General features: G+C 40.1%; 1 protein-coding gene across 1 annotated transcript in view; it reads left to right on the top strand.

Moving 5' to 3' along the window:
- The window catches only part of COL21A1 (collagen type XXI alpha 1 chain), an 85,046-nt gene that overhangs the window by 40,111 nt on the left and 29,030 nt on the right, over positions 1–15,905 (top strand). Inside the window, exons 11-17 of the mRNA XM_053381091.1 lie at positions 3,432–3,485; positions 3,593–3,646; positions 4,906–4,959; positions 6,481–6,534; positions 8,096–8,149; positions 8,242–8,295; positions 11,856–11,909. Of these exons, the coding sequence (XP_053237066.1) occupies positions 3,432–3,485; positions 3,593–3,646; positions 4,906–4,959; positions 6,481–6,534; positions 8,096–8,149; positions 8,242–8,295; positions 11,856–11,909 (378 nt within the window). The remainder of the gene's footprint in view (positions 1–3,431; positions 3,486–3,592; positions 3,647–4,905; positions 4,960–6,480; positions 6,535–8,095; positions 8,150–8,241; positions 8,296–11,855; positions 11,910–15,905) is intronic.

Here is a 15,905-nt window from a genome sequence, read left to right as displayed (position 1 = left end):
ATTAGGGAATTGCCTGATATATCTGATTTGGTTCTGTTTCACTGAATTGTGCATAATTATATTACAATTATGACCATTGGTTTTGCAGTGATTGAATGTAGAAATTAAAGTGATTTTTTTTAAAAAAATGGCAGAAATAGGAAGTACTTATTTTTTTCATCTAATTTTTTAAAAATATATATATTTTATTTTCAAATTTTATAATCAGAATAATTAATAAATTCAATGTTTTTCCAATCAAGAACAAAAAACAAACAAACAACGTAGACTTCCCCCCTCCCCTCCCCTGGATTCTAATCTTTTCCTACAAAATTTCTTGCATCTCATTTTATCTCAAAATTCTTTGTTTTCCCCTCTTGTTCATCTTAATTTCCAATTATTAGATTACATAAATGTTATATCAAACCTGCTAACACTTTAATATATTTACAGTGGTCTTTTATAATCTATAAATCTCTTCCATTCCTGCTCAAACTTTTTCTCATGCTGATCTCTGATCTTCGCGGTCATCTTTGCCATTTCGGCATAGTCCATCATCTTAATTATCCATTCTTCTTTTGTTGGTATCTTCTCCTGTTTCCAATTCAGGGCCAGCAACATCCTTGTGGCTGTTGTCGCATACATAAATAACGTTTTTAGGTCCCTAGGTTTTCCAACCCCTGTTAGTCCAAGTAAAAAGGCTTCTAGTTTTTTAGGGAAAGTTATCTTAAACATCTTTTTCAATTCATTATACTGTATATCATTTCCCAGAAGTCTTTTACTTTTCTACAGGACCACCACATGTGGTAAAAAGTACCTTCCTTTTCCTTAGATTTCTAACACACATTAGCTTTTCATCTAAAATTTAAGGCTATATTGAAAGTCATATACTTTAAAGGTCAGGTGTAAATTTGTAAATAAACTAATTTGCCTTATTTATTTATCAGAATAGTACTATCAGCATAAAAATATGTTAGGCGTTTCAATATAAATGAGAGTTTCATTGATTGATTGATTGATTGATTGATTGGTAGGTCCTGCTTAGGTTCCTTGCTATAGCAAACCTGTTTCCTATTCCACAGCTTGCTTAAGTATGTCAGATAGAAAGTGTGATATGGTCACTGGAAAAAGAGGACAGTATTTTTGTTTTTAAAAAATACAAAACCAGTATATTCTGTTGCTGCTCTTATATGGAGGAAGCACAGGGGAAATTATTCTTCACATGCCTACTGGAAAATAAGGTATCCAAACTGAGAGGAGGAAAATGAGAAGAATTTGTCCTCCGGAAGAGATGTGCACCAACATCCCATATTGCATCCTTTTCTGGAATTTTATTATAATATTTATTCTTCCTTCATAGTGTCCAGTTAAGTGCTGTGCAACTTAAAACTGACCTGGCAGAGCTAGCTTTACTGAGATATCCAGATGCAGACTCTACACGTGGAGCATTGTTGCTGACCTTCTTAAAAGAATATCAAATGTCTCACCTAATAAAGTACTTTTTTTTCTTCTGGTGGTGCCAGCATTTCCTTGAACAAAGAGCTGCAGGATATTGTTACTGACTTTCTGTCCAACAATTTTGTGCTTCTCTCCCTGTTAAGGACCTAAAGAGGAATCTTCTTCACACTGTGTACTTTGTATAAAAGCCAGATACATTAACACCATTTTAAGGCTTAAAAAAACAAACAAAAAACCCCTCATCTTATCTTCATTGTCTTCTGTACATATGGCCCATCTTAGCACACCACTATTGGCTGCGTTTTAGGCTCCCACTTAGATGCTGTCTGAGATAGCCCAAAGAGAATTCCTCAAGTGCCTTATGGAGGCATTCCTTCCACAAATTTTACAAGCAAGGAATTCGTTTAGAGAATGGTGGCCCTCTACATCTTCATTAAATTAGTTAGTATTGGGTATGGCTTTCCTACATTTTGTTGCAAGAATTATAGGCATTAACCAGTACCTGGTCTCTGTGGCACCATGTGATCTTTACTTGTACAGGTCAAGCTTGGACAGGTGGTGGTGGTGACCCTTTGTTTTGGTCAGGGGTGGGGTAACTGTGGCTCTTCAGATGCCGCCAGAGTATAACACCCATGACCCCTTACCACTGACCATGCTGGCTGGGACTGATGGAAGTTGGAATTCAAAATCAGGAGTGGCCACAGGCTGCTTTAGGTTGAAAACTGAAAGGGATTACCAGCCATTTTTAAGCTAGATCTTTTCTGTCTTGTCAGACATTTTGGACCACATGGTGAATGGAGCTCTTATGTCTAATGCTTGATCTGTGTGGTTGGCTGTTGTTTGTTTGCTTATTTGCTTAATGTGGACATTTCTGTCACTGGCCTGTTATAACTTATTTTCTTGACAATATTCATCGGTTTCCAAAGGATAGTAGTGAACAACAAACCATTTTCAAAACAGGTTCTGATAGCAGTAGCAAAAACACCAAGACTGCAGTTCTAACCCCACATTTACTTAGGAGTAAGTATATTGAATTCATTGGGACTTGTACGAATATTGATTATTTGAGTAGCCGAAGCCATTACAAGAAATAAAATACAATCAATTAAACAGTTGAAATAATGATTTAAACCAGGCATTCTGCAATGGGACTTGCTTTTGAGGAGAGATAGTTAGGCTTGCACTGCAGGTTTGTACATTCAGTGACCATGAAGCTACTGAAATGCCTTTGGCAAATCCATTAACGCTTCTTATTTCTCTGGAAAAATGAGACCAATAATGCCATATACATATAATTACAAACAGCTGCTGCAAGGATGAATTAAGTATGGATTGTGGCATGTTCTGTATACTAATTAAGATATGAATGAAAATTTGCTACAGATAATTGGTAATAATAAGTTTGGTCACCAAAGAGATATTTGTGGCAGCCTTCTACACCAGTGTTGCCACAGTTTCTACAGTGGGGATGGGCAACTCTTTGAGGTGAGGGGACCAGAACTGTACACAGTATTCCAAATGCAGTCATGTAATAGACTTGTATGGTATTGTGATATTGGCAGTTTTATTTTCTATTTCCTAACCATCCGTAGCATGGAATTTGCCTTTTTCACAGCTGCTGCCTCATACTGGCTTAACATCTTCATTGAGCTATTTACCACAACAACCCCAAGGTCTTGTTCTTGATCTGTCACCTCCAGTTCAGACTCCATGAATGTAGATGTGAAATTCAGATCCCCCCCCCACAACAATAATAGTTTTGCACTGCATTCCATTTGCCATTTTACTACTCATTTACAAAATTTGGAGAGGTCATTTTGAAGCTCTTTGCAATCTCTTTGTATTTTAACAACTGAATGCTTTAGTATTATCAGCAAGCTTGGCCCGCTCAAGTCCTAAGCGCTTAATCCAGTTGCAACGGGTTTTACATCTGAACTGCAGAAGTATTGCTTTTAAAGTACACTTTGGTGTAATGTTTGGGTTTCTCTTCTTAGGGCTACCAAGGAGTAACAGGGACTCCAGGGATTCCAGGATCCCCAGGGATTCAAGTAAGTTCACAGCATCTTTTCATAGTTCTAAAGTGAAGTCCTTATAAAGAGGTTAAATGAATTATAACTATAAATAACATTAGTAATATGTAATTGTTCCTTACTAGGGGCCACGAGGCCTTCCAGGTGTGAAAGGTGAAGCTGGGGCAGATGGGGCAAAGGTAAGCCAAGTTTTGATAGCTGTAGTTTCTGTACATTAACACAACACCTTTATGAAGAACTATATATTTAGAATGTTCCAAAGATGAACTTACAGCTGCCACATTATAACTACTTACATGACTATTCATATATGCCTTTGTGTAGATAATAATACTTCTGGAAGAATTGTGCGTTTGCTAAAAAATTATTCTGCATTTCTTTTCAAATCAGTTCCATCTTCCACCCTTGCTTGATTTGCTTTGGTTTTTTCCTATGTTCCAAATTTCCATGGGTTCACAGGATATTCAGCCAATCACACATGGAACTTTCATTACATCTGTATGCTTAGATGTATTTTTGAATGCATTTAATTAGTAAGCAATGTTTCTAAAAGCTTGGCGTACTAAAAAGTTACGATCTTGGTGTGTGAGGCTTCTGGGTGCAGCTGCGCTCATGCCAAAGTGGGTGTGATTTTATTAGCTAGATTTCAGCTCTTTTTTTATAAACATAATTCTACATGTGTGGAAAATTCAGATGCTTCAACTTTCTGACATGTCTTTTTCCTGGAAATGTAGCATACTTTTGTGTGACATGGAATCCTTCTAACCATCCTTTTATATAGTTCTTGTTCATCTACAGAAGTATGTAAAAAATCATTGACTGAACCAAATTCCAATGAGCTCTTCAGTGTGCACATAGAGCTCCCAATGATCACATGATTCTCTATAATGTTAAAGGGAACTCAACATGCATAGTGAAGAGGTATGCTTGGGAATGTCTCCTAACATTTGGGGCAAATGAGGGAACCCATGAGTGTTTGAGCTCCTTCCTAAATATAGTGCTTCTAGGTGTGCCATGAGCCTTTAAATCAGATGCTTAAATTCTTCATTCCGTGTGCGGTAGGCTGCCATTATGATTTAGCTCAATAGCACCTGTAAAATTCATGTCTGGACTGAAACTTGAAGTCAGGTTTCCTGAGTTGAAGCTCATTTCCTTAATCCAATGAGTGGGAGCAACTGTTGGGAGAACTTCTTCCTCAGTGAAGTTTAGTGAAATGATCCCTTCAATTTCTATATCCACAAATGGAGCAGAGGATTTTAAGAGGAGAATTTGCATACATCTCTGGTTGCTACCAGATTCAGGCTACAATTCTCTACCCACTGAATTCAATGGAACAAAGGTCCTCTTCTTGCTCAAGGTGTGGTGCCTTTGGGTGGCTTATATTCTTCTGCTCTTTTCCTTATCTTGTCTCATGGTTCCTTTTACCTCCTTTTTCTAGGGTGAACGTGGACTTCCAGGTTTCCCTGGATTGCATGGGATGCCAGCATCTAAGGTTCAAACCAAATGCTTCTTGTAAAAATTGGTAGGATGTTAAAAAGTATCAAGGGATGTTGAAAAGCAAAAAATGGTGCCTAGTAGCTCGTTCAATGAAAATGTAAATGGTGCAATTACTTCATCCAAGAACTTTTAGCTTCATTTATTTTCAATTAGTGTAGGCAGGCAGCTATACTTACTTAGGATGATCATCTTTTATCTACTCTTTTCCATCACACGGGCCATGACATGGTGCTAAGCAGACAATTCTCTAGTACACACCCCACCCTGACCAAGGAAACTGGCATTCCCATTTAATTTATCTAGATTGTTTTAAACTAATATTGTAATTTAAATAGTTTTAACCTGCTCTGAGACCTTATGTTGCAGGAAAGGTAATAAATTGAAAATAATAATAGATGGCATATGAAAAACTATGGCTGTGAGCACATGCAATACTAATCTATGGTTTAGTGTCATGTGAATGAGCAACACTGTAGTCTCCTGCCCCTCTTTTCCTTCTTTATAACCAGAAGGAGGATTTAGTGGTGTTTAGATTCATTGGATTAGTGTTAGATTCGAACCGGGGTTCTGTTTTTAAAAGAACTCTGGTAAGTTTTATAGCACATCAGCTTCAAACCATGGTTTACAAAGCAGTCTTGTTAAACTAACCACACTTCATTTGAAACCAGGACCCTTTGCTAGAACATAATGACAAACTGATGTTCTGTGAAACTGAAGGTAGAGGCTAACAAAGTTGGTTTCCTGGCCACACAGGAAAAAGAGAGAAAAGGGGAGTGCAGGGGCTTGATGTTTTGCTTGGGCTTGTCCACAGAACCATGGTTTAGTGTAACATGTAGATATGTTGCCCAATGTCAGTTCAAAACGTGTCTTTTGTCATATATTCCTCAGATAGCCTTGTACTTTAGTATACTTCTGATAACCTACAACATGCAATTGTTTGAAATTTTGCTTAGGCGTTTGTTTGAAATTTTGCTTTTCTATATTCAACTTCCTATAAATTGTTACCAATGGATTTTCATACAGTGAAAGACCATGGGTTTTCATTTCTCCCTGCCATTCAGTTATTTGATTGAGCTGCAGAGCTGCTTCCCCAGCACCAGGCATTGCTGCTGTTTACTGGGGCAGTATAGGGACAGAGTAGGGTTGTGGCAAGGTTGGGGCTGCGTTGAGTGCACCAGCAGCGATGCCAGATTGGTTCTGCTGGTATGCCTGAGCAGCTCTAACCTAGCTGCCACCCTGACCTTATCCCACCAAGCAGCATTGATGTTGGTATTTTAGAGGGCAGCTGTGTGGCACCATCCCATCATATAGCCATTCTGACTCCAAGGTGGTGAAGGCAGACTTGCATTCTATAAGGCGGTGGCTTGAACATATATTTGCTGCAGTCTTAGGCAAATGTGTTTCCAGGACAGCAAATGTGTATTCAAACCACATCCATATCACTTAAATTGTTGCCTATAATGTAAGTTGTTTTCTTAAATCAAAATGATTTCTGTATGCACATTTTTTAATCCAGGGTGACAGGGGACCTAAAGGAGACCAAGGGCTACCAGGAATTTATGGGAAAAAGGCAAGTATAAATTTAATATTTAAAATTGTATTGCTGGTAGAAATGCAGGCAAAGTTCCCTGAGCTCAGCGTTGCATACAAGCTTTGGGGTTCAAGAAGGCTTCCAAAGGAGAGCTGAATGTCACTAGCCCCGGCCGCGCCGGCCCTAAATAGGGCAGGCCACGCCCCCGCCACCCGATTGGCTGGCTGGGGGGGGACGACGCGGCCGGGATTCCCCTGCTCTCGCGGGGGCTGAAACCAGCCCCTGCTCACGTGGGCAGGCCGGAAGTGGCTATGTCACTAGCTCCCAAATTCTTTCCTCCCACCTGCCCTGCCAGCTCTCCTTAACCCCACCGCAGCTAGCTCCACAATCTTCACAACATGTTCCTTCTTTCTGTGCTTTGCACAGGGAGAGGGAAGTTCTGTCCCCCTACCCCAGTGCTCTGGCTACATCTCTTCATGGCTAGCAGGACTTTACCTTGGTGTCCTGCTGTGCTGTTATCTGCCCTGGTCTTTGCTTTAGAACAGTGGTTGCAAATGTGGCATCCATCCAAATGCTTAGAAAGTTGAGGTAATTTTAATCTGCTTTAGTGTTTTAACTTTTGTATGTTTTTAAGAATGGTTGTAATTTTTTCTTGCTTTTATTATTGTACCTTTTTGTGGGCCACTTTGAGGTTTTTGGGGTTGTTGTTGTTACAATCAAACAATGTATAAACTTTGTGAAATGAAATAAACTCCCATCAGCCTCAGCCAACATCACCAATATTTAGGGGTAATAGGAGTCCAGCAGGATTTGGAGGGCACCATTTTGGCCAGACCTTGGTCTAGAAGACGTTGGCTGAGGCTTTCTTTTCCCCGCTGTGGTTGTGTTCAATGTAGTCCTAATGCTACGGTCCTGTCAGTGCAAGGATTTCTCCCTCTCTCCTTGCCTCACATGCCTGCTAAATCTCTTCCCACAACCATCAAGAGCAGTTTTAGGGAGGTGTGGGGGTGTGTATGGGGAAAGAGGTTGAAAATTCTTTTGTGTTAGGGCTAACTCTTGTACTAGCACAAAAAGTTAATAGAATACCTCCCTGTGCCTTCCAAACAACCTCCCTCTCTGTTACTGTCCTACGCCTGGAGTACTTGTGGCATGTTTAAATCTCTCATTTTCGCGATTGCTCTGGAATTAGCAGGATGATGGTCCTTTCTCTTGTGATGGAGGGCAGAGCGTGCAATGATGTGTTCCTTTCACCTTTCCCCCCTGGTGACTCCCACCTTAGCCTTGGCAGGAGCTTTGTATTCTCCAGTGAAAGGCTGCCATGTCTAAAATCACTCCAGATATTCTATACACCAAACACACCCTACGTGCCATTCAGCTGTAGAGTGTAAGTGCTCCGGGTTTATGAACAATGGGACAATAATCTATCCTGCCACGGTCATGCTAGGAACTGATGAGCTGACTTCCCCTCACTGCATGTGTATGGATGTTGTGTCATGGATTAATCACTCTGGAATTGCCTCAGGTCATGATGACACACTGGCTTACTTTGCTTAAACAATACAGTTGCCTTTCTTATTGCCTTCTTTTATTCTTTTGACAGGGTGCAAAAGGAGAAAGGGGTACAGCAGGGTTTCCGGGAATGCCTGGGAGGCCTGTAAGTTTCATGTTGTTGCTTTTCCTTTTCCTTTTGACAGTTCTCTCTCATTACATAATGTTAATAATAGCACCTTCACTGTATTGTCACAGGGAAATCCTGGGAGCAGCGGGAAAGACGGCCTACCTGGAAATCCAGGTTTTAAGGTATTTGAAATATTGAATCTATTCAAATGCAATAGGACAAATACCTTGTACTGAGATATTTTTCAGGTGCATATTTTCTCCCAAAAGAGCTCTCGTCAGTCAAACAGGCTTACAGACTAAAAAGACAAGGCAAATAAGGGAAGGGGAGTTAGTGGGAAAAGAGAGAGGAGGGAGGTAAATTTGGCAGTGCTGGAATGCATTTGCTTTTCAAGCAGTCATTCCTATTCGCATTCCCTATAATCATTCATATTCTTCCTCTGCTGGTGTTCTGGTTTGGATAGAAGCAATGCCGCTACCCCCACGTTTAGTCTTTTGGCCAAAGTCCCCTTCTCTTCACTTCTGCAACCCCAAGGCAATTGGCAGAGGAGAGGATGAAAAGATTTAGCACACATGCCCCATGCAAAGAGCTAGCAAAGATGTCTACCAGGAAAAAAGAAAAGAAGAAAGGAAGCACAGTATTGACTTAGTCCCAGGAGAGGTTGTCTGGGATCTCCCTTGCTAAGGAAAGCCTTAGTGGAGTAGCCTCCCTGGAGTTGGGGAGGAAATTGATTGCAGGCAGGCATGGTTTTTTGCCTAAAGCAGCCTGGTTGTTTCATTGCCTGTAGCCAGACGTTATATTAGAGAAGGGGATAGATGCAAAACATTTGTGAAACTTGCTGGGTCCTGTTAACTCCTGCATGCCCAGCTCATTACTTCTCCTGAGACAGCTTGCACCTGTGAGAGAAAGCAAGTAGAATGATCCTACAGGTTGCATGTGGGGGAGGGAGGGAAGGGAGCTTGTATTTATTTGAGGGTGTGTGTGCATGCCTGTGTTTCAGTGGTTACCCTGTGGAAGCTGCAGCCTAACCAAAGAGCAATACAACTCAGGACCAGGTTACTTGAGAGACCGCCTCATCCCTTGAATACACAGTAGGACACTGTGTTCTGCAGGAGAACTTCCCCTGCTAGTCCCAAAGAGATTAGAGGCCCCACTGCATAGTAACGCCGAGAATTTTCAGGGTGGCTGTTCCTGTTTCGTGGAACAGCATTCTGGTCAAGCTACGACAAGCACCCTCTATCTGCACTTCCTGGAAACAATTGAAGACATTATCTGTGCTGTTTTTAATTATCTTTAAGCTGTTTTTATATTGCATACATTGCCTTGAGACATATATGTGGAAGGTAATTAATAACTAATAATAAAATGTATGTAAGGAGGACTGAAGTCATATGCAGTTACTTGCATTTCATTTATCTTTTAAATGCTGCCATTGGGGCCACCCCTGTACCAAAGCTTTCTTTGTTGCTGCAGCAGAAGTTCTTACAGTTATCCCTGTTCCTGTAAACTCAACACATGTACAGTCCTCATGGATCCTTTCTCTTCATGGGTGGTGCTGGTTTGGCTGCATAACCAACAGCACTCAGTAGCTGAAGATGAGAAATAGAGGGAATAGGGAGAATGTATTGGATTGTCATCTGAATAGTTTTTCCTGCTGGTGATGTGGGCTCAGTGCATCCTTTTAAAATTGTATGTCTTTATGTTTGAAAATCATTACATTCTCGAGTCACTCTTTGATAACGGGAAGATACAGAAAAAGAAGAGTTTGCTGCACATATTCTCATTTTCTTTAAGCTATAAAAGCAGTAGTCTCTTATTTCTGCTGGAGTAAAATGTTGTCAGCTTGCCTTTGAACATCTGCTCTCCATAAAACACCACTTTACTTTGGGCTTTATTGTAATCAAAATCAGAGGATTTTTACAAGCATCTTTGGAGATTTCTGCTGGAGCCTTCCTTATTTTCTTAGAAAAATTCAGAAACAGATTTATTCTTGGAAACAGTAAGAAATACTTTGCTGCACACCAAACCCATCCTTTCTACAATTTGGCCTCTGTGTGGTCACACACATGGGGATCCTCTTCTGTGGAATGATCCAAAATGCAACCCTTCTTTGTGAAATGGGTGAGTTTTTCTCCCCTGTCTCTTTCCATTGATTCTAGAAATGCTGCAAAAAAATAGATTCAGCCAGCCTCACTCTTCTTACAGCAGACAGATCCACATCAGGCATGATTTGCAAATCTCTGAATCATGGTTGCCGAGTTTCAAAGCTATAGCTAAATCAGGCCTGCACAAGATGTTCTCTATAGTTTCCCCATAACTGCTACGCTTCTTATGATAACCAGTGCTCTACTTTTATCATGCTGGCTCTTTGGTAACTATAGTTAACAAATTACGAACCACGATTGAGATCATGCACTCCCATTCCACAGCTCCTTCCCATTGCAGAAGGAAGAACGCATTCAGTCCTTAACCACAGCTAAGCAATTAGTCATTCAGCACCAGCGCTAACCATGGTTAAGGCTAGCTAGGATTTCCCCTCACAGTAGTATCTGAAATGCAATTTAAACTGCAGATTTGAATTCTGGGTGAAGGGGAAGTGGACAGCCTTAATGTTGGCACTGACAGTGCTTAACCATGGTTTAAGGGGGAGGAGTGTATTTGCTTTGGGGGTGGGTGAGGGCAGATCATAGCATTTCTGAGACTGGCTCCTGGTTTCTTAATTGTCAGGGAGTCACTGTTAATTTGCACCATCCCTTTTTGTTCAGAGGTGATTCAAGCTGTGGTTGCAAAGGAAGGATCTCACTTGGTAATTCAAGCCGGGGCTACACTTTCCTTAAATTCAAGCCACAATTCAGTTTTATCCTCACAACCATGTCAGTTATGTTTAGTGTGAGAGATGGTGACTGATCCACTCTCAGCTTTGTCGCTGAGTGGGGATTTTAGCATGGGTCTCCTCAGCCCTTGTCTGACAACCTAACCATTGTACCCCAGTCTCCCTTACAATGGATATCAGTGACTTAAGGGCTCTGCAGTATGAACCATCACAGCTAATGAACCATCACAGCTAGCAGACAGAAAGACAGCCAGGCTTTTAACAGGTTCCCTAAAAAGAAGAATTTTGGCAGCATTATGCCCAGAGTTAGTTTTACTGCCAAGGCTGCCAAGTCAGCCTTTCAAATCAGTTTGTTTAGATTTGAATAAATATGTCGAAGTACGAGCAAGGCAACCTTCTTCCTTCGTTCTTGTGTTCAAAGAAAAATAGTGACTGGTGCAGTCACAATTCCAAAAAATAATGAGGGTTTAGATCTAAAGGACCATGTCTGCTTATGTGTGTTTCTGAAATTTGAGTAAAGCAGCCACTTGGCCTGCATTGGATGCCATTCCCAGAGGGTTCTCTGACATTCAGGAGCATCTCTTCAGGGTGGGGAGGATGAGAGGCTGTAGTAGAGAGGAGCTTTAAGATATGACTAGTAGTCTGAAGACACCTCTTTGGATCTCATGCAATGTCTGCAACTCAGATGAGTGCAGGAGGATAACCTAAACATTGGCTTGGGGCAGTGGGAAGAAATGTCATAGCTATTCATGGTGATGTAATACTTTTCCAGCAGAATTTGCTCATCTCCTCTATATTGGCTGAAGAAAGTGCATGTCCTTTTATGAAATAAAGCCCTGCACTGAAAGGCAAACATTTCAACCAGTTAATATTTTGAACTAATTTTAACTGTTTGTCATCAATATTAAGGGAGAAGCCGGACAACCAGGTTCTGCAGGACTAGAAGGACGACGGGGAGAGCCTGTAAGTCCACCCCAATGTTTTATACTTCAGTTATATTTTGCACTGATATTTTGTTACAGTTTTGCAGGGGTTCAACATTTTTCTTGGAAATATATGTTTTTAGAGGTCTGGTGTCAAGGAAGTTTGAGTCCAGTTTGCTCTATTGTACCAATGAGTAGATCAGGCTTACCCATGAACCAGACCTCCTCAAAATAGTGGCTCACAGGCATACACACATGCTTAGAATCAGGGAACAGTGGGACCTACTTCTGAGTAAATAAACAGAGGTTTGCATTGCATTTCTATGTAGACCTCAGTGTAAGGATCTCACAGTGTGAGGAGCAGAGGTGGAAGGGATCTGTCATTTTCAGTTCTCTCCATTTCTCATTTTTCCAATCTTAAATTCAGTTCTCCATATTTTGGTAGCAATTTGCAAAAATACATATTTTAAAAAATCCCCACCAGCATTTTTGTGTGAATTTATTTTAACAAGCACATTTTTATGCAGTTTTGTATTTTTGGAAGCAATTTCTCCTAATACATTTCATTTTTTAATGTTCTTTTCGCTAATATAGGCATCTTTGTGCAATGACTGTATTTGGCTTCTTCTCATATTATTCTGGAAAGTACAAATTCAATAGATTCAGCTTAAAATGTGAACTGAATTGAATCCCCCCCCATCCCTAGTGATAAGAGAAAGTGGTTCTCTGAATTCACTTGCTGACATACATAACCAGAGTGCACCTGCGCTTGGGGAAAAAGAAATTCTGAGGCTGCACTTCAAATTAAGATTCTGCCAATGTGAGTGACCTCATAGTTACTAGGATGCATAAATATTGGATGAGCAAGAGAACTGGCACTTGCTTCTTCTGATCAGCAGTCTCTGTGTCCTAGATAATGACTACTAAATATATAACAAAAAAGTTGAATTAACTGTATTGCCCACTCCTCCTATAATTCAAAATGATATATGTGTTTAAATGTTAGGTTGTTTCAAACACTTAGATTTACAGTTATTCTTGGGAGCGAACCTCAGAGAAATTATTATGTATTTACAGTGGTCTGAAACTAGTGTACAGTGAGGATAAAAATTGGGTCAGTAGAAACATATGATACCTTTCCATGTCCAAAATTTCTGCTAGTAGGAGATGCTTGAGGAACATGCCTGGACCGCTGTCTGCATTTTTGTTCATTGCGCTGACTTCAGCCATGTTTGGTGCCAGGAAAATCAGTGTTTGTATTCCCTATAAACAAACAACATTATTCTTCTGCCAGTGAAATTTGGAAGCAAATTGTTTAAGTCCTTCTTAAAATTTAGGTCTGTGTTTTATTATCCACTAGCCCCTTTAAGTCTGTAAAAAGGTAGAATATAAATCCGAAAATATAACCAGGTAGGTAAGTCGCCATGTGAATCTCAGATCTTAGAATCATAGAATCATAGAATCATAGAATCATAGAATCATAGAATCATAGAGTTGGTAGAGACCACAAGGGCCATCGAGTCCAACCCCCTGCCAAGCAGGAATCTTCTTTCATATATTTGAACTTGCAAAATAACAGATGCATTGGAATACAATTTCTGATGTAAGTGGAAACTATGGTTTCTCACTACATGAATGTGCATTCCTCCTCTTGGATACATGCAAGGAGGAGACCAGAGGCTTTCATTTCCACAGTTCTCTGTGACATCTAAAACTGAACTGTGGTTAATGAGAACAAGCCTGGACCTAACCATTGTTTTCCATTATGTCTGAACTGGGCCTGTGATTTGTTCATTATTATGCTTGATGGTAAAAGACTAAATATTTTAGTAATCTGAGAAACAGTGATGTGTGTGATCTGGACAGAAATTTGTGTTCCAACAACCAAGGATATGCATTTGAGTGGGTCACACATTATATTTTTTCAATAAAGCAAACCTCAAAATATATCCAGAGGCAGACTTTGGAATTTTGAGGCCCACGGGATATCCCATTATACATTCAGTCCATTAATCACTTGATCTGCTGAGAGTTTCTCTAGGGAAATATGTTTTGCATATGGTTAGAAATGGACAGATTGTCTATTTCTGATCCATTTCAGTTTCATGTATGTTCATTGATAACTCAATTCCTGTTTTCCCATGAATCGATGAGCTTTTTTTAAAACAACACAAACCCTCATATAATTCCTAATAAAATATCCATTAATTTCAGCTGTTCAGTGTTAGCCAAAGACATTACCGTATTAAGAAAAGACTGATTACAGCTTGTCATTGAGTCTAGCCATCTCATTCAACTGAAGCCAGAATGGGTGCAGCACTTGTTCTGGATTGGGAACCTCATAAATTCTATTTAGAAATGGTGGCAGATGTTAAAAAGCAGAGACATCCATCCCTATATTATTCCAGCTGTCCTCAAGAAAGTAGGGCCTAAAAGTAGCAAGTGATGTTTCACTACCTTGAATTACTGTGAATTCCTTGAGAAAATTGTATCCCATGGTAGCTTTCTAGGATTGATATACCCCTTGGAGTAGTTCTGTGGAGGAGCAACCGGGTATCTCTTTGCATGTTCACTGTAACCCTGTTCATGCATTTTTGCATGGACTTGTGCAGAGAGGCCAATCTCCAACTTCTTTGGTTATGCCCCAACCACCCAGGGTTCCAAATAATGAAGGGAAGTCTAGATGGTATTCAGCTGAATGCACCTAGATTCCCTATTCAAACCTTCTTGCTCTACACATGAATGCATGGGTGGAACCAGCATGCATTGGGTCTCTCAACATGGGTTCAGGCAATAATGCCTGAATAGTGAATCCTTTTTCCTCAGTGAGTGCAGCCTTTAGGGAAGTTAATTCCTTGATATTTGCCCAGACCCAGACTATAGGCTTGATGAGCAGTTTTTTTTAAAATTTTAAAGGATGATTGCAACAAATACTTAAACAATCTTAGCTGTGATCATTTGGAATGATTAATGTTTCCATTTTTCAGACAAACCTAATGGCTATGAATTCAACAGAGAGTTAGGAGCTCCTAATCTCAATGATTGTGCTCAGTTATTCTGTTACACTAGGAATTTATTTCGTAATTCTCTTGGCAAGGAATTTGTTTTACAACATATATGTAGCTCTGAACTTCCTATGCACTGGAATAATTTATAGGGAGAGAAAGAAAGGGAGAGAGAGAAAAGGTGCTGTGTCTGGTTTTCAGGAAGCAAATGGACATGAAAGAGAATATAACTTTTTTACACAATTTTATATTTTAAAAATACGTAATGCATGCTGTGGGTTTCTTTTAAAATCTGGTTTCTTCTCACTTAATTTCCTTTTTGAATGCACTTCTAATTCTATTTGTGATGATCAAGGTTTTACTTTAGTCAAATGTTTTATCCAGCCAGGCATTGCATAATTTTACTTGACTTTCTTCTCTTTACTTTTACGTTCCTAGTTGTTTCCACATGTATAAGATGTTTGAGAATGATGCAGTCTAGCCATAAATGAGGAATAGAAGCCCACTCAGCCAAAGCACTGCATGGTTTCTTTGGAATGGTTTCCAGCTATCTTGTCTCAGCTTTCCGCCTCCTTTGTCTTTTTCCTCAGGCCTACCCTAACTTTACTTGCTCCTTCTCTTGCCTTTTCTGCATCCTTCTTTAATCTTCTCTCTGGCCTTTCCCATTACTTTAGCTTCTCTTTGTTTTCTCAGTAGTCCTCCTGCTCCTGTGTGGGGTTTAAATTGCAAATGTGTGTATGTGTATGCACACATGCACTGAGGGACAAAGCCTCCACCGAACACTATATGCCTCTCTTTCCCATGCACAAATCTGCTCATAATTGCAGACAGCACAGTGTGGATAATGGTAGCCACATTTAAAGCCATATGGTGGAATTAAAAGCATGTGCCTGAGGGTAACTCTTCAGGACTGAATCCAGTATCTTGTTCCACTCATGAATGGGGCTTTCCTGTCTTCTGCACCATCCACTCTCTGTGAATCTGCTCTGATGTGTCCCCCAATCATCTAAAGCAGATGTTAGGGGGGGGGC

Source organism: Podarcis raffonei, chromosome 3 (genome assembly GCF_027172205.1).
Source record: "Podarcis raffonei isolate rPodRaf1 chromosome 3, rPodRaf1.pri, whole genome shotgun sequence".
Taxonomy (NCBI): Eukaryota; Metazoa; Chordata; class Lepidosauria; order Squamata; family Lacertidae; genus Podarcis; species Podarcis raffonei.
The sequence above is the reverse complement of the archived record's forward strand: the minus strand, read 5'-3'. Positions and strand labels throughout refer to the sequence as shown.